The 25,083-nt window shown below is 46.5% G+C and overlaps 7 protein-coding genes across 7 annotated transcripts; 1 reads left to right on the forward strand and 6 right to left on the reverse strand.

The window, feature by feature from the left end:
- Window positions 1–54: 54 nt before the first annotated feature.
- PADG_05126 (allantoinase) lies at window positions 55–1,831 on the reverse strand (the record flags this gene model as incomplete). Its single annotated transcript, XM_010762581.1, has 2 exons — window positions 55–1,140; window positions 1,277–1,831. The coding sequence occupies 2 exons, from the start codon at window positions 1,829–1,831 to the stop codon at window positions 55–57; spliced, it is 1,641 nt and encodes a 546-aa protein (XP_010760883.1).
- A 1,814-nt stretch (window positions 1,832–3,645) lies between these two features.
- PADG_05127 (uncharacterized protein) lies at window positions 3,646–5,339 on the forward strand (the record flags this gene model as incomplete). The annotated part of the gene is made up of 2 exons (XM_010762582.1): window positions 3,646–3,910; window positions 4,486–5,339. 2 exons carry the CDS (start codon window positions 3,646–3,648, stop codon window positions 5,337–5,339), a joined length of 1,119 nt encoding a protein of 372 aa, XP_010760884.1.
- An 846-nt stretch (window positions 5,340–6,185) lies between these two features.
- Window positions 6,186–6,524, reverse strand: PADG_05128 (uncharacterized protein; the record flags this gene model as incomplete). The annotated part of the gene is made up of 1 exon (XM_010762583.1): window positions 6,186–6,524. The coding sequence occupies one exon, from the start codon at window positions 6,522–6,524 to the stop codon at window positions 6,186–6,188; it is 339 nt and encodes a 112-aa protein (XP_010760885.1).
- Window positions 6,525–7,008: 484 nt separating this feature from the next.
- PADG_05129 (uncharacterized protein) lies at window positions 7,009–11,760 on the reverse strand (the record flags this gene model as incomplete). Its single annotated transcript, XM_010762584.1, has 5 exons — window positions 7,009–9,876; window positions 9,931–10,191; window positions 10,263–11,109; window positions 11,178–11,531; window positions 11,606–11,760. The coding sequence occupies 5 exons, from the start codon at window positions 11,758–11,760 to the stop codon at window positions 7,009–7,011; spliced, it is 4,485 nt and encodes a 1,494-aa protein (XP_010760886.1).
- A 752-nt stretch (window positions 11,761–12,512) lies between these two features.
- Window positions 12,513–14,428, reverse strand: PADG_05130 (uncharacterized protein; the record flags this gene model as incomplete). Its single annotated transcript, XM_010762305.1, has 7 exons — window positions 12,513–12,601; window positions 12,676–12,752; window positions 12,854–13,380; window positions 13,479–13,748; window positions 13,838–14,083; window positions 14,177–14,255; window positions 14,376–14,428. The coding sequence occupies 7 exons, from the start codon at window positions 14,426–14,428 to the stop codon at window positions 12,513–12,515; spliced, it is 1,341 nt and encodes a 446-aa protein (XP_010760607.1).
- A 1,907-nt stretch (window positions 14,429–16,335) lies between these two features.
- Window positions 16,336–17,918, reverse strand: PADG_05131 (uncharacterized protein; the record flags this gene model as incomplete). The annotated part of the gene is made up of 2 exons (XM_010762585.1): window positions 16,336–17,214; window positions 17,295–17,918. The coding sequence occupies 2 exons, from the start codon at window positions 17,916–17,918 to the stop codon at window positions 16,336–16,338; spliced, it is 1,503 nt and encodes a 500-aa protein (XP_010760887.1).
- A 2,998-nt stretch (window positions 17,919–20,916) lies between these two features.
- On the reverse strand, window positions 20,917–21,102 carry PADG_05132 (uncharacterized protein; the record flags this gene model as incomplete). Its single annotated transcript, XM_010762306.1, has 1 exon — window positions 20,917–21,102. The coding sequence occupies one exon, from the start codon at window positions 21,100–21,102 to the stop codon at window positions 20,917–20,919; it is 186 nt and encodes a 61-aa protein (XP_010760608.1).
- Window positions 21,103–25,083: the final 3,981 nt, after the last annotated feature.

Here is a 25,083-nt window from a genome sequence, read left to right on the forward strand (position 1 = left end):
AAATAACAATATTCATAAACATCATTCCTTCATCAACAGCCCAAACCAAAACCCCTACGCCGTCATAGTCTCCAAGAGCAACGTCCCCGTCGGCTTACCCTCTACAAATCCACCGTCCCTCGAATACACCTTCTGCCCCCTCAGCCACGTCTCCAGCACAAGCCCAGTTAGCTTCTTCCCCTGATATGGCGAGCACTTATTGCGAAACAGCATGGTGTCAGGCTGCACAACCCACTCTGCCGTCTCATCAAAGACGCACACATCCCCATCGTATCCGACAGAAAGATCACCTTTCTGGGACCCTAGACCCACCTGCTTGGCTGTATTGGCGCAGCACCACTGGACGATAGATTCTAGGGCAGAGGTCGATGAAGAGGTCGGCGTCGATGTTTTATCTGTTGCTACGATGCCGCCACCGGCTATCAGGGCACGACGGCGTTCCAATTCGGTCCAGAGAATCGGCAGGCCGAGGCCGACGGATGAAATTCCGCCCCAGGCTTTGAGGAAGTTTCCTTCCTCCTCCTTCTCATTTGCTTCTTCGGATTTAATTTTCCTGTTGCTCTTCTTAACATTGTTATTGCAACTACCGGGAATATGCGCCGGCAGCACTTTCAGCGCCGGCGTACAGGGCGAATGATCCGATACAACAGTCTTGATAACCCCCTGGTCACTGGCATGATTAGCCAACTCCTCCCACAACGCATCCTGGTTTGCCCGACTACGGATGGGCGGGCAACATTTGTGACGTGTGTCGCCGTCAGATACCTCCTCGGCTGCTAGGGAGAGGTAGTGGAAGCATGTTTCAGCTGTGATGTTTACTCCGCGTGCGCGTGCGGCTTTTAGGAGCGGGATGGCTTCCTTGGCGGATAGATGGACGATGTGTAAGGGGAGGTTTGGAGCGAGCGGGGCCAGGGAGAGAATTGTGGAGATTGCGGTTGTTTCGAAGGCTGGGGGGCGGGAAGTTAAGAAAGTGGAGTAAGAGGTTGGGGGGTCTGTGGTGGTGTCGTCGGTGGTGCCATCGGTGATATTGTCTGGGAGCATTTCGGCATGGAACATCAAGGTCGTTGGGGAGGATAGAGAAGCCAGCTCGAGCATGGCGACTTTGATATCCGCTGGTGATAGGGCTGGGAATTCTTCAACCTGGAATCACAAGGAGTTAGGAATGTGGAACGGAGAGAGCGGATGCACTTATTGCGTGTTGTATGCTTTATATACCGCAGCAACAAAGAGCCAAGGTAGGCGAAAAAGAGAAGAGGAAAGCGTCATATATACATACCCCACTATCAATCAAAAACCCTTTAAACCCCCTCACCCCTCCTTCAACCAACCCCTTCAACTCCCCAACATTCCCTGGCACAACCCCTCCATAAAACCCCACATCAACCCAACACTTCCCGCTCGCCGCGCCAATCTTCTCCCGCAGTCCCTCCACCGTCGTCGTAGGTGGCACAGCATTCAACGGCATATCAATGACAGTCGTGACGCCTCCAAAGGCGGCCGCCTGCGTCCCCGTCTCAAACCCTTCCCACTCCGCACGACCCGGTTCGTTCAGATGGACGTGTGCATCGACGAGGCCTGGCAGGAGGATGTGGGGGGAGTGGTCTGTGTATTGTGTTCCCGGGGGGAAAGCGTTTGGTGGGAGGACGGAGTGGAAGACGGAGGTTACTTTGCCGGTGGAGAGGGAGATGACGATTGTGGCGGCGGTGAGGCGGCCGGTGATTATGGCGCGGGAGGAGGCGAGGACAATAAAGTAGGGGGGAAGGGTGGAAGAGGTAGAGATGGGAGTGGGAAGGGGAAAGGCTGTGGAAGCGGTCGTTGTGGGATGATCCATTGGAGTTTCCTTGGGCCAATGCTGTTTTGTCTTTCTTTCTTTCTTTCTTTCTTTCTTTCTTTTTCTTTTTCTTTTTATTTTTTTTTGGGTTGGGGGAGTGGGAGTGGGAAGTAGGGGTCTTGGTTCCCTTTGTGGCCAATTGATGGTATTGTCACGGTTCTCTGTATGGGAGGATTTTCCTTTTAACAGGGGTTCCTTTTTTTTTTTTTTTTTTTTTTTTTTTTTTTTGTTTATTCTGTACAAAATAGTGATGCCATTGGAGGAAAGACAGTGTAGTCCGTATCAAGCAGAAGAGAGAGAGGGAAACTGAGACAGAGGGGAGAAGAAATGAGAAGAGAAGACAAGGGATGACTTCTTCCTTTTTTTCCGGGTATATCCTGATGCCGCACGAGAAAGGAAGCAAAGTAGAGGAAAAATGAATATTTATTATATGGGGCAGAGACTGTACACAAGAGTTAAATATGTATACGCGAACGGAACCAGCGAGTGGCGATAAGGGAACCTTTATCCTTAGTTATACAATACGGGCAGGGGCAAAAGCAGAGAAAATCGGGAGAACAAGCAGAGAGAAGGGTATTCCTATATTATTCTACTGAAGAACCCGTGAGCATCAAGAGGTTAAAAAGCCTAAGGGTTCAAAATTCGCTGCACACGGAGAAACACAAGCAAAAAAAAAAAAAAAAAAAAAAAAAAAAAAAAAAAAAAACGGTCTTGATATGCACTAGTTACGACGAACTAGCTGATTGTGTTTTAAGGTTGGGCCCGGGGTTGGGGTTCAATTCTACTTACTTCCAACGCAGAAGATTTCGATCGGGCAATGGCTGAGCACTTGATAGGGTGAGTAAGGTTGCAGCTGGGGGAGATGGAGGCGTTGAAGCTGGCAGCGTATTGCTAGGATATAACTCCAAGCGGTCAAACTGTAGGGTCTAGATGTTGATGATGGATGTTGATGCGGGGGTTGGGGTTTGGGGGAAAGGCTTTTTTTTAACTTTGGCAAAGGTTTGGAAGTCCTCCCCCCCAATTCTGCTCTGTCATTCATCCCTCTCCCTCTCTCTCTCTATATCGATGCAGCATCTGCATATCTCTCGTCTCTGCCCCTCTCTCTATTCCTCATGCAAATGCTGATGGTAACTAGTTAACTACCAGCTGCTGCCTCGTGGCTTAGTCATCCGGACGGCAGCTCTGGTAGGTTAGTTTAGTCACCGTAAATCCAAGTAACTAAACTAAACTATACCTTGTGGACAGTCTGGTGAGTGGACTGTTTTGGGGGGGGGGGGGGGGGGGGTGGTCTAGTTATTGGACTTCCTTTATATTTCCTGCTGATAGCCCCAGCTGACGGACACACTCTGTATCTCAAATCTCAGTTTCTGCCATTCTACGGTGATTCCCCTGTTTTTGCTGTTTTTGCAGCCAATGTGACCTTCGGAACTTTGATAGTTAATGAACTATCACTATATTTTAGCTATGCACATACAAACTGCCCGCTATGGAGAACCACAACAGCAACAACTACAATAAGTTACATTAACTGCTAAACAATGCCAACCTCTTCGACTGGGCCATCAACTGGCCGCAAGAGGACAGAGGACGTTACGGCGAGCCTTGGTAGCTGGCTTAGCTCATTGCAAGTACGTGCTTAGTCACCCAACCTCTACCCCCTTTTTTTTCTTTCTTCTCTTCCTGTTTTTTTTTTTATCAGACTTCATCCAACCTCCCAACTTCTTCCCACCTCTACGGAGTACATCCATTCTCAAGTTTTTACATGCATCGCTGCAATCCGCAATATTCCTTCATCTGCCTTTGTTTTTGCAAAAATGTCTCACCCAAATCCTTTATCTGCAGGCCGCATCCTACCCGGCACGGCTCCAGGGGATTCCGGCGCTGGTTTGGCAGACAATAACAACATCAACATCAACAACAACAACAACAGCGCCAACAACCAGCCGGATGTGGAACTTCCCATCCCAATTGATCCCAGACTCCAAATAAGCGTCGGTAGTACCCAGCAGCCGCACGAGTCGCTCCTTGATGATGGTAATGCAACCGAGGCCACTCGGCCTGAAAACTTCCACCGAGACAGTAAGTTATATTAAACTTAAGTGATGCGAATATCCGTTGTATATTCCCTCGTCACTTGAGCTTTTCTTTTCTTTCTCTTTCTATCTTATTTCTATTTCATTTGTTAACTGTGTCTTTTTTGGCACATTCGTTTTTGTCTTTTTGTGCGCAATTGTATTGCCTTGGTTGTTTTGTGGTACGTTCATTAAAACAGCATCTCCTGGCAAATATGCCCCCACGGTACTACCAATTCCCATAGTAGTACCTATTCCCGTGGGTAGACTTGAATTCTGCCGTCACTTTTGATTTTTCTGCTGGTTTGGGCTATAAATACCCCTCTTTGGCCCTCTCGAGCCGCATCATTCCCACCAGACAGACAGACAGATATAGAGACATCAAAAACAGCATCAGGCCTTTTCCTCTCCTCTATTTCCCCCCTTCGATGTTCTGTCTCCATCCAAGACTCGTGAGTCATGTCCTGGTTCTCGCTTCCTTTATATACTCATTCTTGTATATACATTTTCTTGCTTTTCTTATCTAGCATAGAACCCCCCCGGGGCACATCCATTGACTTTATGTGTCCTCCTACCATGCAGGATCTCCCTCAGGGGACGCTCTGCTCCAGGACCCGGAACAAGACCCGGTGGAAGGGCTGGCTGCAGGCCAGAGCTTGCCTGAGCCACAACAGACCCGACAAACCGCCAGCCAGGCCGCCAATTCGCAGCTGCCAAAAAGGGTGGAGAAGCCGCAGAAGCCAAAGGACCAGCCTGACGTGACTGGAAGGCATTCAGCCGCAGAGATCGCTGCTGTCGAAGCGTTCAAAACCCAATTCTGCGAGGCCAACAGCATGTCAGGCGAGGACTTTGGCCGTATGGTCCAGCACCGTGAAACCGAAAGCAGTGGCTTCTCTTCTCTAGGTTCCAACTTGACAAGATCCGAATTCTGGGACCTATTGTACGTCCTTACGCCAGGTCGACGGCCCCGCGATGTCCAACGTTACATGCGCTCGCACTACGTGGCCACCTCTCAGAAGCCACGCAAGTGGACAAAGGAGCAAGACGACGAGCTGGTCACATTGCACGCTGAGCATGGACCCAACTGGGCCAAGATCGCCGAGATCTTGGGCCGTGCTCGCGACGACGTCAACACTCGCTTTCGCAAACGTGTGCAACATCGAGACACCCAGACCCGCGGGCCATGGAGTTCCGACGAGTGCACGCGTCTCGAGAGCGCAGTGCGACAATGGCTGGACATCTCCCAGCTCCCCGCAGCTGCCATCTATACCTCCAGTGACTCCAAGCCGGGGGACATCTACCGGATAGACACCCGTTATATTCTGTGGACGCGGGTGAGCGATTTCATGGGCAACACGAGGACCAGGGAGCAGTGCTCGGCGAAGTGGAAGACGATGCGGTTGAAGAAGGGAAGGGAAACCGCCAGCCCCAGTTGAAAGGGGGAAGTTTTTTCCCGTTTTATATTTTGAGCGTCTACCTCGCCATATTCTTGGACAGTGGAATCCCTGGACTTCTTCCTCTTGTGTTGTCGTCCCATTTTGTCGACTATTAAATATTGTCGCACTGCTCATTCTGGCTGGTTTCGTTGGTATGTTGTTCCACGGTTTGGCGGTATTTTTTTTCGATCCGACAATTTGGGACGGCTCCCGTGCCGTAGCTGGTGAGAGCTGAGTGGAAGCGACTGTGGATGGGATGAGGTGTGGAGGGAGAGTTCGATATTGGCATTTGTCCGTCGACCTGTATTGAATATGCCGAGCCATGGTAACCCTTTCTATATTGCCTTTCTCTTAACCCTCCGAGACATAATCCGTTTGTTTAAGCCCCATTATCGCTTTCAACGCCCGATCCTAGCATAGCGAGTATTATTTGTCGGTTCCCGGTTTGTAGTGTTTTCCAAAACCCTTATACCACTGCATTGAGATTCGCCTTTTGATATGCTTCATTTCCGTGGTGGGTGGAAGCCGCAATTTTCAACTTGGCGTCTGCAGGAATAAATCCAACCTTTAGGGTCCCGCGAGGCTTTCCCTCCCCCGGCACGCTTGTGTGGCGCCGTAGTCGTGGTGGGTCACTTTTTGCAGCTTCGTAGCGGGTATCTTCTATCTATATTGTTGTTTTCCTCCTGGACTGGGCCCTCTTAATAACGATGGCATACAAACTCCATCCCATGTTGTCCGCCAATTTCTTTCGCCTACCGAGACCCAATAGATACTCACTACCTATCCTGTTTGGCATATTTAGTGCAGGGCAAAGATGGGCATTCACACGATTTTCGATCCCGGGACCTAAGAGTCGGGCTTATTTGATATTCGGGGAGCTTCCCGCCCAGCGATTTGGATAGGCAAAGAGCGGGGTGGGGATTTTAGATGGGCATGGAGTTCACTGAAGTTGATTTTGCATGACCGTTTCTTATTTTCGTTTGGGGAGTTTCCGCGGACTCTAATACGTCCACATGCCTGGTATCTATGTCTGGTGTCTTCCTGGAACATTTCTCCTGAAAATAACCGAGTTGCTACAGCGTCGGACAAATGACTAAAGAATGCTTCTAGCCCCGTATTGATGGTATTGTCCTTCTTGGTCTTCTCCCTCCCCGGCGACCCGAGTTCTACATCGCCTTTTCGCATTTTCTGTTGCGGCGAGGGCTAGCTAATTTCTGGTCGTGTGTGCACACTCTAGGATCTTACCTGCTGTTGGCTATCGCTTGCGTTTGTTTTGTTTTGTTGTTTTCGAAGTGATATTATTAACCGTGGTTGATGGCGATGTTCTATGAATTGTGCAAGCTCTGAACATGTCCATGATATGGAGTACACATGCTATGCCTCCTGAGATTGGGGCTGGGTGGGGAGTGTGAGGAAAACTGTTGACATTTAGGTTCTATTTATTTGATCATAATACCTGTAACATATAGATGACTTCTAAAAGTCTAAAATATAAACACAAAACGTTGGAAAGAGGAAAGCTTTTTACAATATGAGGTGAAAACCCCTGCGTTAAAAGAACCCCTTTAACTTCTATATTTCGTAGACAGTGACAGTGACGAAGATAGAAGATAACAAAAAAAAAAAAAAAAAAAATCTACTAGAAGCAAACTAACACACACATAAACTTCTACAGTTCGTCCTTTCTACGCTCTTTCTTCCCATCTGATCCCCTTCCCTCCTCACCGTCCTCTTTTCCCTTCTTACCCTCCATCACCCTCCTCTGCACCGCTGCAATCTCCTCGTCATAAACCGTCCACTCAGGTACCTGCCTCCTCGCCCTGTCCAGCTTCGGCTCCTTCGTCAGCGGGTTATTACATAGATCAATCGTCTTCGCTGTCTTCAGCGCCTCATCCGAACACCATGTCTCGCACCACAACCAGTCCTGGGGCAGGCTCTTAATCGGCAACACGCGTTGCATATTATTCGGCAGATCTTGGTCCAGGTTACTCAAACTATTTGGATCGATGGCGAGGGTGTGGTATTGCCCACGCAACCTGTCACCGGCAGCTATTGCCCTGAACTGGTTCAGATCGACCACGTACAGCGCGGAGATGTGGTAGGGCAGTCCTTTAAGGAATTTCTTCCAGTATCCCTGCTTCCAGAAACGGAAACCTTCCATGGATGTGCGTGAGTCGCACATGGGCGTGAAGCCGTAAGGGGCACCCTCGAGGTCCAGCGTGACGAGCTCGTACATGTCTGTACGGACGATCTGGTCCGCATCGACGAAGATGACCTTATCCAGAGAGAGGGGGAAGAGGACGTCTAAGAATAGGATTTTGTAACCCCATATAATGCGCTGCTTCTCTTGCTGTTCATGCAGCCAGTTAGGCCATTTGTAAGTGACCATTTCGTACGAGAAGCCGTATTCGGCGGCGAGGTGGGGTAGGAAGGATTTAAATGATGGCGAGAGAAATTGCTCGATGAACCAGAATTTCACGCTGTGTCCTGTGTGTTTCATGACGGAGACCATCATGATATTGAGCATGCGTTCGTATAGGTGGCCGCTGGCGACGGAGAAGATGTTTATATCTGCGTGTTTTTCTTTGGGACCAGTTACGCTGGAGAGGACGCTGGAGGCAAAGCTTAGACCCCTGGAGAGATAGTCCTTTGCTGAGTTTGGCTTCGGGTCTGGGTCTAGGACGTCGTCTTTTTCATGACCCGGCCGGCGGGACAATCGCGGGTAGAGGGTCTTGCCCCGGAAGGAGAGGAGAGCTACGTCGTTGTTCTCGTCGCCGGGCGTGGGTCTGTGACCCTTTCCACCAACACTGTCCAGACGGAAAATGCGCTCGCTTTGGCCAGGCTTTAAGGTTATTTTCCAGCACCCAGGCTGTGCCTTGAATTGGAAGTACCCCAAATTTGCCATGATGATAGTATCTGCGAAATGGGGTTTTTTCTCGGTCCCTAGGAGCAGTTGAACTCCTCGTGGTGCTGTTCTGGTAGTAACATCCCACGAATGGCCCTCGATTAGAATGTGCTCCAGCTCATAAAGAGCATCAACGTTTGCACCTTCTTTAAGAGAGCTTAATTTGATGTTGTCAAGATCGTATATTGATTCCTTTGGGGCCACAAGCCACGAGTGAGGTACATCCATTCCTAAATTAAGGAGAGCATCACCGGGAATTCCGTGAAAGGTGGCTTGCGGTTTGGCTATAGAGCCGTCTTCGCTAAATGACGGAGTAGATTTGAGAATATATTGATAGAATCTTTTAATCGGCAACTCCTTTATCGCTTCTCGGGGAGTAAGGAATATTTTCAAGTTGACACCATTTAGCTCTGACAATACTTTCAAGATCGGAATACAGCGTTGAGCGGTCTCTGTCGCTGGATCGACCGCCGCAACAATGTAGATCGAGGGATCATCGGAGTTTGAGATAGATATTGCAGAGTGAGTGCCATTCCATTTTTTATACAGGTTAGAGCGCACATTTGATACTGAATTCAGGATTCCTTCCGGAATGTCACTTGCGGTTGAGAGAGACATTAGAGACAGTAGCTTAGCAAGGCTCAAAGGGTCAGAGATTTTATCTTCCAAACCAAGGTCCAAAGCTGCCTGTGCGACTACTTCAGTGCGTTTAGACCGTTCGTATGCAAACATATATTCCAGATCCAGAGCATCAAAAACGGTCGACGACGGCAGAGGACCAATAATCCTACTATTAATCACCATTCCATATTCACCAGCACCAATTCCAATTTCTCTCACCAACTCCTGAAGTGAGTTCCAATAAGCGGTTGCAAGGTTGGCATCTGAGCCTGGTGTATCCTCTCCAGAAACGAGGGCATCGAGAGTGGCGGCAACTGCAGCTGGGTCAAGGTCACGACCATGTCGAACACTATGAAGTCTTGTCAAAAGGCCTTTCGAAACAGACGACGCCTCTCCATTATGAAGAAGTAAAGTTTCTACTCCAGGGTGTTTTTCGTGAAGCTCGAGAAGGTGACGAAGCTGCTTAACACCGGATTCGCTCTCCAGATCGGCTATGAGGATGATACTAGTCCAATCTAGCATTGAATGCTCCGATTTAGACGTCGCGGGAATCCGGAGAAGAGTGTCAAAAATATCCTTATTGTTCTCGTATATTTTGTTGAGATCAACGATACGAATTGACCTCGGGTCCTCGGGGATAAGTAGTGGGTTTCGAGTCTGTAGAGCACCTTGGAGAAAATATGAAGGAACCCAAACATCCTCCTCCAGATCACCTTCGAAAACAGCTTTTTGAATTTTATCCATGTCATTGGATACGGCCGTAATTATATATTGCATGAAGTTTTCATCTCGAACAAAGGCAACACCATTTACAAAAAAAGTTGGTTCTTTTCCTTCAATGGCCAGCCTCTGGAGATATGTTTTTGTGCTCGCAAGTATCGGGTCGTAATTTTCCGATGTTAAGACATCTTTGAATGTAACAGGATTGTGGCCATCCCTCACTTTATGATCTTTCAATGCAGCTGTGAAACTGGCCTGATCTGGGGAGGCAGTCTTGTTGGCAGTGTATGACTATGTTAAAGATTAGTTTGGGAAATTTAGTGATTCTCAAATATGGATACTTACAGCTTGCAAGTAGGTCACCAGAGCTTCAATACCGTATGTATCTAGAAGGTAATGGGCAACTCGCGCCTGCTCGAGAGAATTCGGATTCTGCAATAATGGTACAAAACCAAATCTAATTGGTATCTTTCTCTTTACAAGCGTCTGCATATTTCGAACGACAATTTCAATATCCTTTGGAGAGGTTAGGTCGACAGGAATAACGACATTGTGAATATCCCGTCGGATCGGAGGAAGCTGACCAGGGTAGATTGGTCTGAGGAGCTATAAACGACACAGTTAGAATTTCCATATAACAAAACCAGCAGATAGGTATCGGCACAGCGCTAGCTCACAGAATTTAGACTTTTTGTCCACCCATCATATTGGTGATCTTTTTCAAGATTATTCATCCAAATAATTACACCTCCACCTTCAAAGTCGTCTCTGTACTGATAGCGCAGTGAGTCATCAGCTGCTTGGGTTTTGGAAACCGCCGGATCAGAAAACAGACCCACGGCTTGTCGCGCAGATAATCCAAACTCTCGGAATCTGTTGATTAGTTTCCTTTCCTGTCTTAAATGACTGAGAAGGAAGAAGGCGTCTATGTTGTTCGGGTCGATCTGCATCCCATTAATCCACATAGTGTTTAACCCCACGGGCAACTGGGCAGCCTGGTTTTCGTGGAGCTCTTTAATAAATTCAGGTGTAGCATTGCGACCTGCAATAGCAGAGGAATGTCTCGGAAAGTCCTGCGATAACCTTAACAGCGTCGCAAGTGGGTCATCGCTGCTCATCACGAAACTAGCAGCATTAATACCTAGTGTCGATACTTCTGAGGCAGACAAGGGCTTCAAGTCAGTGGGTGGCTCATTCTTCGCATCGTCTACTGGAGCCAGGGTAGTTTGGGCTGCATCCGTATCCTTCAAAACGCTCTGTTCCGCGTCCCGATCGTCGATCACGACGTAATCCGTTCGTTTAAGAGCAAGCTCCACCCCATATCCACTAACGAAAATGGGTTTCGAGGCCTCAGTGCCAGATGACCGATAGCGAATTTTATACGAGAACTGGCCCTCTCGAGCCTTCCGGCTAAGTTCCTGGTGAAATCCACTAAACATGGGAGATGTCACATCGGCATATAGTACTAATGCGGGCAGCGAAGGATCTCCAAATACTCGATCGAACGGCAAAACTCGTTCGTGTCTATAATCATATACTCCATCATATATTAGTTCACTACTCACAGTTATCGCGAAATGTAACTCACGTACTGGTCTCCTGACACGCTCTGCTGCGCATATTTTAAACTCGGTGAACAATATTGATAGCCGTCGTAATACACCCAGACAGTGCAAACTGCATCTTGCGCCACCACTAACGACGGCTCCACCGACGTATGATAATATTGATAATGAGCCTCGATCCGCGGTGCGGTGGATCGTAACGATAGGGCAAATTTAAAAGACGAAATAGACTCGGCATCAGTAAGGTGTCCATTGTCCTGTAGTATTTGTGTAAATCGCTCATAGAGGTCTCGCTCCGTAGTAATTTCTGTGAATGCACCCTCAGCAATGTGGTCAAGGAGAGGGAAATAGCTGGTGGAATTCTCGTCTGCAGCGGTTTCTCTGGCTTCTGCATTAGCTATGGGTTTCTTCTATGCGGACTACGAAATTTGATTCGATCAACATGTGCAACATACAGAAGCTCCACCAGGTACGGTGCTGCATTAAAGGAAGCAGTTAGAGCGACATTGACCAAGGGGCCAGCGGAAGCGATTGGAGTAAACAGGAAGGTTGTTGCGAGCAGCGCCAGGCCGCCCAATCGCCATGGAGAGAAGATATATTTGAAGACCATGGTATATACGTATGTATGCATATATGACCGGCCACCAGCTTATATGGAAAGATATGGTGGGAACTTCTCCGATCCCATTTAGGTCGAAGTCTTGCGCATTGTCTTCTCAAGGTACTCCGTGCGTAACCTGTTGTTGCAATTAGAACAGCTTCCACCAAACTGCTAAAGTTTTATAGTATCTCCGCAAATGTAGTATTAATATTTATTTCTCAAGCCGACACATTCTAAGCAGCAAGTGTAGAAAAGGCAAAAGAGTAATTGAAGCTATCGAAATGGTAAACTATACACGAACAGTCGTTGGTGTTTTGGACAACATTTGTGGAAACTGGCTTAGTCATATCACAACTAAGAGTGCAGAATTAAGTCTTAGTAATCATATAACACAGCCAATCAGACTGCGTCTATCGCAACTCCCAAATATCGATTCTAACCCTAACCCTAATAAAAGGTTTCGTGGTGGGGATATAAAAAGTTATTAGTATGGCAGTGAAAATGAAAACAACAGATGCGAATTGATTTATAACGGTTGTAATATACTGGGGCTGCTATAAATTGACATATTGAGAAGTTGGCGTGCAGGAAAATGAGAATACAGCTATCATCAATTGTAAGCGATGTCTTGGGAAGAGAGGACAGAAGTAGGGCAATAATCCATCCTGAGACAGGACGTTCGAAACTTCAATGCCCGAGATAAGCCACCCATCTTGCCAGAAGTCATTGCTAGTTATTAACCTTCTTCCCATATTTTAAGCTTATATCTTTGCTCCCTTTGTCGCATTGATGCCAGCAAGCTTGAGGGCCTCACGAACACCCAGGTCAATGAGGACATCTTCGGAGCCACCTATACACATATTGACGTCAGCAAGTAAAACTTTCAAATCCTAGACGGCAATTCTGTTTTCGAGGCAAACATACCAGGGACGATCCATGAGTGAGTGGCGCGAGAAATCGACTCAATACGAGAACCCTGGCCTGTTTTGGTGAGACCAAGTCTGCAGTTTTAAACTCCGTTAGCAAACGTAGGCTCCCCTGAGAGATGAGGGAGAGAGGATTGATAGGGTCCATTAAAAATGAATATGAAGAGCATCCATACCCTCCCATAATCTGGACACAGTTATCCGCAACAAACTTAACCATCTGCCCTCCCTTCACTTTCAACAGTGCCGTAACCCCACCCAACTGCCGATTCCCATCCTTAAAACTCATATGATCCAACTCATAAATAATCTGCTCCGTCCACGCATGCAATGCCTCGACTTCCTTGGCCATGGAGCCGAACTTGTGTCTCACAACCGGTTGCTCAATAAGCTTCATGCCAAAGGCTTCACGCTTCATAGCCCATGCCATCGCATCCTGGAGACAAATGCGGGAGCTGCGAAGGGTCTGGAAAGCGATCCACAGGCGCTCGTGGTTAAAGTTGCTCATGACATATCGGAAACCTTGACCCTCAGAGCCGACGAGGTACTCAACAGGAACCCTTACGTCCTCAAAGGTGACATAGGTGGTGGCACTGAGCCCGTCGGCTCCGATTTCGATTTTGCGTGTGCGGATCCCTTCACTGCGCGGGATTAGGAGGAAGGAAACACCCTCTGCGCCGGGGCCACCGGTTCGAACAGCCGCCTACGTCAAGCAAGGGCAGTGTTAACGGTGAAATGCTTCTTGTATATCTTTGAGATATTTTTTTTTTAAGTAGACCCACCATGAAATAATCGGAATACATGCCATTTGTGATCCAGTGAAGGCGAAGTTAGCTTGATAACCCACAGACAGATTTTGTTCTGGAAACTTATCTTCTTCTCCCCATTAACAATATAGAACTTCCCGCACTTAGATTTTTCTGCCGTCGTCGTCAGGTTTCTTACATCAGATCCGCATGACGGCTCAGTAACAGCAAGACAGATTCTTTTCTCCCCGCTAAGGATCTCCGGCAAGATCTTCTTCTGCAGCCACGACGACGCGAATTGCTTAAGAGGGGGAGCTCCAACGGTCTAGTTGAATGAACAATACACGTCAGCATAAATATCTGAAGATATCCAAGGGCTATTCTCCGGGTTAACAATATATAAAGCTAACTTACCAAACCCACAAAGATGCTAGAAAGTGCCCCGCCCCGGAACAGCTCATCCCACATCACAAAATCATGGAACCCATTCCACTCGCTGGCCTTGATACCACCAATTATGGGATACTGCGCAGCAAACTCCTCCGGTATCGACTTGCCAAAAGCGATGGGCAGCAGGAGCCCGTCTCGCGCGCATTTTCGGTAGACCTCGTCTGGCACCTTGCCTGCAGCTTGCCATTCTTCGCTTTTACCGACAACGTTCTATGCAATAGACGAAAAAGGGTAAATTTTTCTAAGCTTTAGGAAACTTTGGCTTTGCTCCGTTGGATGGAAGACGGTCAGAAACACACACACCTCCTCAGTCCATTTGCGCACGGCATCCCTCAGTCTGAAATGGGACTCGTTGTAATATGGCGAGGGACGGCCGGAGTACCTTCAATCAAAACGAAATACGGTTAACAAAGTGCATCTCAGTAATGAGATGTGTCCAAATGAAAATAAAATAAGATTTACGGTTAACGCTGAGGTCAGGGTATAGAAAGTGATAACTTACCAGGATGGCTCTGCCCATGGAAGAGTGCTACCAAATTGCTTGTTTGTAGCCATTTTTATTATTCGAGGTAGTTAAACGTATATAAATAACAAATTTATAGAGTAATAATAATGATTGATAGGTTTATTTCGAAATTGATTATAGAGGCAGAGAGATGCCGATCTGAATAGATGTAATGAGAGAGCTTCGGAATGTATAGTTTAAATATGCAGTTTCAATTTGGTGCTCTAAGGATTGGTCGTATCTGACCTGACCTCGGCATAACACTACATATATTAAAGACGGCCGCAGATCATTCTCTAGGAGCTAGGGCTCAGAGACAGCTTTGTCGAGACAACCAGTGGCCTGCTGCAGTTGATCGAGGGATTAGCACCTTATGGATGCCCCTGAGGGGGATACCAAGGTGCCTAGGGTATGTTGCCTCGGCTATATTGAGGGCTGCGGTTGATGGGGTTAAGCTGGCTATCGGCTATATTAACTCAGGCAAACTCATACCCGGGCGGATAATATTTCTATCAAGGTTCAAAGTTTAGAGTCAATTCCTATAGCCGTACAGATCGATACGGAACAAACTTATCTGCAAAACAAAAGCACGCCGGACCCCGCATCGCAAAGAACTACCAAGCACCAGAAAAGAACAAACAAACAGACCACATCGCATCACCCAACAGTGACATTCCATGGATAAAACCCACATCAAAGGGGGGACGGCAGGCATATACAATATGACATACGGCACAGCAGAGTGCAATTGGAACACTCCCTACACCCCTCCACGCCCCGCATGGCAAAATCAACAATACGCCGTCAGTGACAAACGCCGTTTTGCAACCTCAGAAACCATTTTGGCCAGACCAAAATTAAAAGAAGGAATAAAAGAATCGAAAAAGAAAAAGAAATGAAATCCAAGTGTTCCGCCCAGGTCGCTCATCTTAATCTCACACAGCCTGAATTCTGCATTCCAACTCGTGGGAGCCATGATCTTCCTTGCTGAAATTAGATAATAAAAATTGTAAGATGAGATAAATGCATTTTTGTTTTTGGGTTTCATCTTTTCCTCTTTTTCCTCTTCAGCTTTTTCATTATTCTATCCATTGTTGCGCCATTTTCACCCTAACTGAAACAATTTCCACCGTATTCTCTTTGCTTTCACCACTAAAGTCCCTCCAAAGAAAATTTAGAAAAACCCGAAATGAGACAACAAACAAAAATACGCGTCCCACGCAAACAAACACGTGGTCATGGACGAGCGTCAAACCGGTATGCGTTTGTGTTTCCCGTGAATGCAGGTCCAAACAGCGCAGGGCACCGAAAAGGGATGCGCAGAGCAAGATGAAATCTCCAATCCCAAATTCAGATGCTTGCCCCAACGTCCAACATAGAGATAATAGACAAACGGCGAAGTATGGAATTCTGCAACTCGAACTGACCACTCCAGTTTTGAATAGAAGGACGAGATGACGGGGATCAATGACAATAAAAGTAAAAATAAAAAAAAAGGTACGAGACATAGTAGACAATAGGTAGAAAAAGCAATAACAACGAAAAAAGAAAGCTGGTCGAAGCCTCCCTTAGTAAAAAGTAGTCAAGAAAACATTAAAAAGCAAACAACCAAGTGCATTTTAAGCGCGTATAGCTAGCCACATTAAAACGAAGGACAAGTTAGCAAGTACGCAGCACAGTACAAAAAACTCCGCCCCAGAAATCACAATAAAACGCGAAAAAAGGACATCTCCCAGGTTCATGGTTCATGTCGTCCCATAGCGATCGAATTTCGTTTTCACATACGTTGCATTGCATACCCAAAAAGAAAAAAAAAAGTAAAAGTAAAAAAGAAAGAAACTTGAAAGTGTAAGAAGGGAATGGTTGAAACGAACGGGAAAAAAACTGAAAGTTCATTTGTTTGGTTGCTAGTCCACCCGTCCGCCCGTTCGAAGTCACTGGTAAATAAAGTTTCAAATCATGCACTAGACCGTTTATTTTTATTCTCATTGGCATGGGCATCAGCATCGCCATCAGGATCCGCTTTTGCAGCATTATGCTTCGCCTCCCAAATCATCCGCTTGCGTCGAAACTCCACAACATCAAACTCGCCCTCACTCTCGCCTGGGCCGGTGACAACATTCCTATCGCGCTCCCCTAGGATGCTGGAAGAGCGCATTTTCCGCAGCGCGCCACCGGCACGAGACGATGTTCGGGGAGGTTTGGGCTTTTCTTCGTCAAAATCGCCGCGTGAATGCATCTTTCGTAGCTCCCTGCCTATGCGCTCGAGGGCGGAGTTGCCACTGACCTTGATGGATTTGGGCAGTTTGATGGCTGGAGATGGAGGGAGGGGTTTGTTTAAGACTCCGGGGTTATTGTTATTGTTGCTGCTGTTGCTGTTATTGTAGCTGTGGTTGCAGCTTGAGTTGCTGCTGGTTGATGGGCGGGGGTGTTCTGAGTTGGATCCAAAACTGATTCCTGAATCCACTTTCCGGCCTTTCTTTTGTTTGCGGTGTCCTGACTGTTCTTCCAGGCTCTCGCGGTTGTTGACTTCGAAGCATTCGTTAATAATGTCAGTAGCCGCGTGCATGTACTTGTTGATGTATTCGTGTACCAGAGGCCATCCTGTAGTTTCCCCTGGCCGTCTGTCCTTTGCAATGAGGGGATCGAGCACGCGTGGGCCCTTTTCTTCCACTTTGCATATGTATTGGAAGAACGTATGTCGCTCCTCCATGAGCATCCTTTCACAAACGTGTGCTGCTGGTCGGATGGAAATCACAGCTGGGAAAAGCGTGTTGAGCATGGCAACGCAGTGCGCTTTGTTGAAAGGAGGCAGTAGCAATTCATTTATTAGAGTCTGGTATCAATGTTAGCAATGGCATGCCCATGCATACGTCGGTATATAAACGCGTAATTTCCATGAAGGGAGTTTCTCACCCAGTGTCTTAGACGGAGGTAGACTTGTGAGTAGAGAGCAGCTGCGTATGTGTCTTTCTCCATGATAGAGTCGATCCAGCTCGATACACCAGGATACCGTTTAGCGAGATCGTCTTTGTCAAAAACACCATCAAATATACCAAGCTTCTCCAACGCAGCTTTGATCTCTTTCCCACGGCGCTGCTCAAGGTCCCGGAGGTAGTCCAGAGCAGTCAATGCCTGGGGGAAATCAACGAGTGCGAGATTATCTGGGAAACAACGGCGGACGAATGAAGTAATGAAGTTGGGAGGTAAAGAACATGGTTGAGAAGGTAATTGGGATATCTGGGACATAAGATGCATTTTGAAAATCGCAGCAGTGCTGCTCATGTTGTATGCAGGGGGTTTCTCTTCCTTGCGTCTGGGGTTGCGTGCAGAGGGGAACGCGTTGCCCTCGAAAGGGGACGTAGCTCCGGGGCTCTTGGGAAGAGGAGAAAAGGGTGGATGCGCTCCGACTGTCGAGTTCAGGGCATACATGGTGCGGAGGGGGATCTCATAGCTCTCGGGCTGGCTATAGTGCTCGGCAATCCACGTCCAAGCCGAGCCCTCTCTTGGGGCAGGGGCGGCGAATCGACGATTAGTCATGGTTCAGTGATAGGAGGTTGAAAACGGCAGCAGTCGTAGTGATAAGATTGGTAGCAGTGTTGGAAAATAGTATTGATGTATAAAGCTTCTGAGTGGAGCAAAGAATGACACAAAGGAAGTTAGTACAGTCGGTGGTTGCATGTAAAGTTTGGGGATCTCCGTGTGAGCAGAATTGATGCCAGCTCCAGAGGAGTTGAAATCGAATAGAATAGATTTGTTAACGAAATTAAGAAGATGGCGAAGACTGATGTTTATAACTGGCCGTTGTCACGGCACTCTCCATGGTAGAGGAGCGTGTTTAGGTTGGGGACGGGTTGCCGTGGTGGTAGAGATCTCACGTTCTGCAAAACAATCAACAAGAGAACATCACTGTCAATTGGTTTCAAAATACATCAGTATCAAGTATTTAGAGAACAGAAAAACGAAAAGACAAGAAAACAGAAGCGGTTGAATCTTTATTGTTATTGTTAGAGAGAGTGGAGTTTGGAACAAAACGTACTATGAGATGAGCTGATGTTCTGAGAGAGAAGCTAAGTTCACCCCGTCCAACAGCTCCAAAGGAATGGTTTCGACCAACAATATCAACAGCAGAAATTAAACAATTGCCTTTCAAATGGGCCAGCGCAAGCAATGAAGTGCAAAAGTCTGAAATCAAAACAAGAGGTAATGTAAAAGAAAAATATATCAAACGAACACTTGATGTTTCAACTGGCAGACTCCTCACTACAAGACTACCATTTGAGGGAGGGGAAGAAAAATGGCAAAACGGGAGTCGAGAAGATATTCTAAGAATATAATATACGGAGCAACTAAAAGAGCTTGTGGAGCTCTGTATGGACTATGGAGTATGGAGAATGGATGTATGGATGGATGGATGGATGGATGGATGGATGGGTGGATGGATGAATGATCAAGGATCAGAAAACGGCCGCAGCTGGCCCAGTACGACTAATGTACGGGGCCTGTACTTCGTATGCTATGGCACACAGCTGCTCGCAGCTGTTCACAATCTCTCAGATTCTCTTCTCTTCGGTCTGTTTTCGAAATATCAAGAAACTCTGCCAAAGCAGCTCGAGTCACAGGAGCTGCATCTGCCCCGACATATCTAGACAACGCCACTGGGGCCTCCACAGTGCTGACAGGTTATTGATTGGGCCTGCTGGTCTGTACATTCACCCTATTCATCCTATTCGCCCTTTTTTCTTGATTGGTGTTTTTTTTTTTTTTTTGGCTCTTTGCTGCTTTATGCTATTACACTAGGGATTTATATCATTAGCTTGTAAATATTACATCCATTTATTTTAAGAAGAGTTTTGAGGCATGGAGCTGTTTTCGTGGAGCTGCTGAAATGAAGGTAAATTAAATTAATACCGCGGTTTGCTGTATCTCTCTGCTTTCGTTCATTACCTCTCATACAAATAAATAACTATGACTATAATTTGACGGTTGCTGGCTGCGGAGGATTTTATTTTCCTCAACTGCCTCTTGATGCTCATCTTTAACAAGGACAACAGATTGTTCACTGCTTCTTCTCATTATATCCTTTATTTTTCCCCACTCTGGCTCGACAAAACCGAAATGCATCGTTTTAGAGCTTACGAATTTCAAGCGCCAAAAAAAAAAAAAAAGAATAAAAATAAACAAAAAAAAGGAACTAAAAGAATTTCCATAGGGCAATAGGCCCGTAGTCAGCAGCATCGTTGATCGTTTCGTTGGACCATCTTGCAGATCTATCAGCGAGAGGCCAAAAACACACGATCACGAAACGAAAAAAGAAATATATGGCTGTGGAGACTCTGATAAGCGCATTTCTAAAACCCAGCGATGCGGAGCACAGGCTCTAGGCTGTGAGAGAACGAACAACCTTCGGATATGCGAACTAAATCAAGTGAACATCCACACTCAAGAGACAATCATGGATAAAGTAAACAGTCTTCTCGAGTCTCGAAAAGTCCGTTTTGATCTCATGATATAAGTTCTTCAGAACTAATAAGTTGCGTGGAAGAAACAAGAAATTTGAACCATCCTTGGGGGGAAATCCTGGGAGGGCGCCAGGCACACCCTACTGACCCAAAACTTTCCAGCCCCGCTCGCCTGGTGAAGGCCCCAATTTTTTCAGGGATTTGGTCTTTAACTCCCGGATTCCGAGATGGAGCCTTGTCAACTTTGTCAACGAAATCGGATTGGCCCTGCGGCGCTGTCCACACTACAGGGGTGGAGTTACTGATTCCAGACATAGCGGCTGTCGCTGGGCGCGGGTCCAGCCCAGCCCATCCCACCAACATCCGCGGCAGTTATAAGTGCTTACCCTTAGGGGCAGTGGCGCGCCCATCGATGCGCCGCCCAGCGCCCCAGTCAAGTCTCTGGCTCTCTGGGATGCCCCATCCCTGTCCCGAATGCTCTTTTCCCCCCCTAGTCGTTGGCAATCGTTGATGGCGCAGTCAAGGATCAGTCGATGATGCGGCTATTTTTTTTTAATATTTTTATATTTTATTTATTTACGTTTTATTACTCAAGTGCAGTGATTTTCTCCAGAAAGACAACTTTCGGGGAATTAATTCGATTTGTATTTTCCCAAGTGTTGGTTATTTATATATTTTGCCACTTGCAAGCTGTAAAACGATGGAGGGTCCTTTTTCCATTCCGTTCTCTCTCCCCATCTCTCTTTCATCCCAGAAGACCTCGCCTGTAGGAAAGTGAATGTGTGTGTGTGTGTGTGTGTGTGTGTGTGTGAGTAAGAGAGAGAGATAGCTCCCAGAACGTAAAAGAAGAGATACGGAAGGCTAATTGGCTAATAAATAACACACGCAGAGTACAAGAATACTCCTGTTTAGGTGCAGATTACTACGTACAGCATCTCAAACATAAACGGAATGACTCAGCTCAACCTCAACATCTAGAATCCGGCTAGCGACATGCGAAGCCTGTCTAGTGAAAACAAAATTCATTTTCTCGGTTTCTGAATAGAGGGGTGGCTGGAAAAAGCTACCAATGCTGCTTACTGAATTTGGTCAACCTCGTCGGAGTCTTCCAAGGAAAGCAACGGGGGACGCCTTGGAGTGAGGAGCGAAACTATCTCAATCTTTTCAATGTTCATGATCTCCTTATCCTGTTCACTTTTCTCCTTCTTCCACACAGAAATCAACTCAGGCAGCATTTCATAATCTTCTGTGTCATCGTGCATAAAACACGAGGAGGGGACAAACATGCGATGCTTCCAGCCCTTACATGCCTATATATTGTGTTCATCTGACACAAATACGACATGAACCTAGATTGATAGTGATCCAAGAACCCAAATCAAACCACACATGTTAGCCCGAACCCTGCTAACATATGCCCTGTTTCCTCTCCTTCTCTTCCTCTTAGGCTCTTCCTACCGAAGCATGAAGCATGAAATCGTGGGTTAATTCTAGTGTGTGTAGGTGTGTGCAAGTTGTGTGGGAAACAAACTCCTTTGTTTACCGAGTGGCACACGAACTTACCCTCTCACCAGACCCCTCTCCTGTCCCTCTCCTGTCCCTCTCCTGGCCGTCCTATGTTACTCACCATTCCCCCACTTCAACCCAGGAACGGGCGCACGAGGGGCATGGCCTTTTTGTGCGATATAAAAACAAAACAGGATAAGAAACGAATCAAGCCTGTTTACGACATTAGCAGTTATTATGCTTTTCAAGCAGGCATGGAACGGCCTCTTGAGTTACAGCTTCGAGTGTCAATTCAAACTGACGGGGAGGAGGAGAGGAAGAAGAAGGAGAGTAGACTAGAAAATGAAGTACCTCATTAAATCCCAGCCACCCCGGTTGACTTCCTCCCCAGTTTACTATCAGATGAGGAAATGCACCAGATCCTGTCGACGATCAGTTGCCTACTGTCAATGCACAGCGCACTTTCAAGGGTTTGATACACGTTCCATTAATCTCTTCCAAAACACTTGTTTCCTTTACAATATCCATTGCTACGTCAACAATGAAGATCATGGTTAATCCCTATTTTATTCTCTTCAAACGAGGCAAATACCGACCAGGAATTCATTAGGAAACCCTTTCTTTCTACAATGATCCCTTCCTTTATTTTACCTCACTGGCTTATCGGTGAAGGAGGTGAAGGATTGCACGGGCTTTGTCTTCCAGCCAAGCGCCATCAAAAATAAATAAATAAATAAATAAAGATTAATCCTCGGCAAGAAGTCGGGATCCAACAGGGTATCGGGATACCTGCATCATGTCGTGTCGTTCAAACAGGTACAGTCCCATGTATGCATGTATGTAGGTCACTAGTTATTCAGCCTTGCATCTACCATCTCAAGGCCGGGCACGGAGTGCATTCTCACTCCGTCTTTATTCAATTCTATATTCTATAGCCTGAGAAGAGAATAATTGTATGTCCTTCCGTATCTCTTTCTCTTCCTTATTTTTTTTCTTTTCTTCTTTCCTATTGGTGCCTCACTCACTTCTATCCATTGGTGATATATCTTAACGTCTGCATCCATTTACCTATTTGCCCCTCCTCCAATGCGCCAGTAACATAGATGGGATCTGTTTTCATTTACTTTCAATACCCTCCTTGGTTCTGCCCCCCCAAAACCCATAACCTCTGCTCCTCTCTTCCTGTTCCATATACTTCCCTCACAACGTAACCCTCTTCATTCCTGGGCCAATCGCGTCGTAGGTGACGATCCTATGTAAAAGCAAGGGGACCGGTATCGGAACGTCGCTTCTAATATCCATCCCGGTTCTGTCAATTAATTTTTATATACTGTATTATTGATGCAGGGAGCGCCCCGCGAATGTCTATTTCTACGGGGGGTTAGAGGATGCGAGTTCGGGTGTGAAATGCGGATAGAGATGGTACGGGAACGATCGAACCATGAATAGAGGTTGCAGAGCTCCCCGCTTGATTGCTTGATTTTGCTTGCTTGCTGTTGAACTTTGGTGAGAGATGCAGTGCCTTAAGTCAGGTGTGCAAGATAAAGCATAACAAACATTAAGGATTATGAAAAAGGTGGATTGGTCACATAGCTGCAACCGTGTGATAACCAGCCTTTTCAACGTGGAATTTGCCCCCATTTACGTTGGGATCAAGTAGTAACCTAAGTGATTTTCCTACGGGCGAAGTCCGTTTTCTATTCGAGCTATAAAAATATAACTGCCCCTCACCCATAAAAAGGCTTACAGACGAAGAATCCGAAGAAGAGAAACCAAATAAGATTAAGTGTGAAACGGACTAGAACTTATATAGAATTAAGCTTGGTTCAATCACTCTGTCCCTCTCACATTTACTCTTATATATCTATACCTAGATTATTCTCCCCTGTCTCTGAAACAGAGGGAAGAATACCGCTGCTTCATCCTGCACGACATGCACCTAGGACCCGTCCATCCCCATCCTCATCACAATATCCCAATTCGCCGGAGCGGCAATTGGCTTTGACACTCGAGTTGTGTGGCTTCTTTTCCTTGTCTCCTACAAAGATGGCGTATCGTAAGATCTGGAGCTAGGCGTGTATTTATGCATGCTGCATGGTTGAAGACACCGCAAGGCTACAGGGCTGCCAATCTTAAGACGATCGGATAGGGAACATGTATTTTCACTCCGCTTCGCACTCTATATGACTATTCGGTCGACTTTATTCGAACCAATAAAAATGGAGTAAGAAACGGGATAAGAAAGTGCAAGATCGTCATCTTCTTGGATCGTTTGTTCTTATTGATGCTCTTTGGCCTTGTGAAGGATAACAATAACAACAATACTGACGGGTGAATTGAAGGCAAATTTGTTGGGCCTGGGTAACTATGCATGCTGGCTTGAATCCTTACGGCTGCTCAGCGCGGAACGCAGCTCTATTTCCTCAATATTCAGACTTTTCCCGAGGGGAGCTCAAATTTGACTGGATCGATGGCTACCGTGGCCAGGCATGGAATATTTAAGCAATATAGATCTGGATATGTGGTTCATCAACCGCAATGCCGTTGATTCTCGTTCATATATACACACACGAATACAAGTCAAGAATAAAACCTGGCAACAGCTCCGAGCGATCTGAGAGGTGATAATAGCCCCTTTTCTTCGTATTTTAATCACTGATTGGAAATCGGCCTGGCTTGTCCGGAACTCGTCCATTCGGTGATCCTACATATTCCGCAGCCACATTGTCCATTTGGGCGTGGTTCTGAACCTGACCGGCATAGGCGTTCAAACAGGGGGTTGTTGTTTAAATTGGGTCATTGACATACAACGAAAATGCAAAAGACCCATGAACGAAATGAGTTTGGAATAAGACAGAATGAAAGGAAAGAGACATTTTGTCTGGGCTTCTACCAGTTAGTTATGCCCAAGTCGTTGAAAATTAAGTAGACCTCGAAAAGAGATTCAGAGTGGAACGTTGTAACTAACTATTTGGCTCCAAGCAGCGGCAGTCGTGCTGTGTTTCGTGGGACTCTTGGTTCTATTTCTACCTGTCATATTCTCATCGCAGTTACAATCAAAACTCTCATCCAGGCAAACTCTATGCTGTCACATTCCATGTATGCTGCTTCACAAAATACAACAGCAAGAACATAAATGGTATGAATAGCTGAAAGCCGACATTCAAATTGGACTGGCAGCTCCCAACTCAGCCTCTTTTTTGAGTCGGTTTTTCGGTGTTTGATTCCCTGACTTGTCCAGCAGGTGTTTTTGCTAGTTAATATCGGGCTCCATACAAAGGACTTCATCGTCCGAACTTGTCCATCCACTTGCTGATGCACTCAAGTGCTTTCTGAACTCCAATGCGCTTCTTTCTCCCTCCTCGTTTCTATTTTAATCATTGTTCTTCAGGTTTGTAAATATCTGTGGGATTGATTCTGCATCTTGGACACTGTTATTTTGTCTATCCCATTGTTATTAGTTCCGTTCTTTTTCCAAATTCCATTCATATTTTCCTAGATGTTCATAGCTTGCGGCAATCATGTTTTGGTGACAGCTATTTTCCCCTCATTTCATTGGCATGCGTTGTTATCCCTGGTCTGGAGTTAAGGAGAACATATTTAGTAGAGGCATATAACTATAGCTAACAAGCGTTGGTAGTTGTCGTGGATGTTTTCGCATCTGAAAGGTTATTCTTCACCCAACTCTGAAATCTTTGTCATTGCTTGCACCTGGCAAGTCATAATCCCCCCCCCCC

This window comes from Paracoccidioides brasiliensis (genome assembly GCF_000150735.1).
Source record: "Paracoccidioides brasiliensis Pb18 unplaced genomic scaffold supercont2.6, whole genome shotgun sequence".
Taxonomy (NCBI): domain Eukaryota; kingdom Fungi; phylum Ascomycota; class Eurotiomycetes; order Onygenales; family Ajellomycetaceae; genus Paracoccidioides; species Paracoccidioides brasiliensis.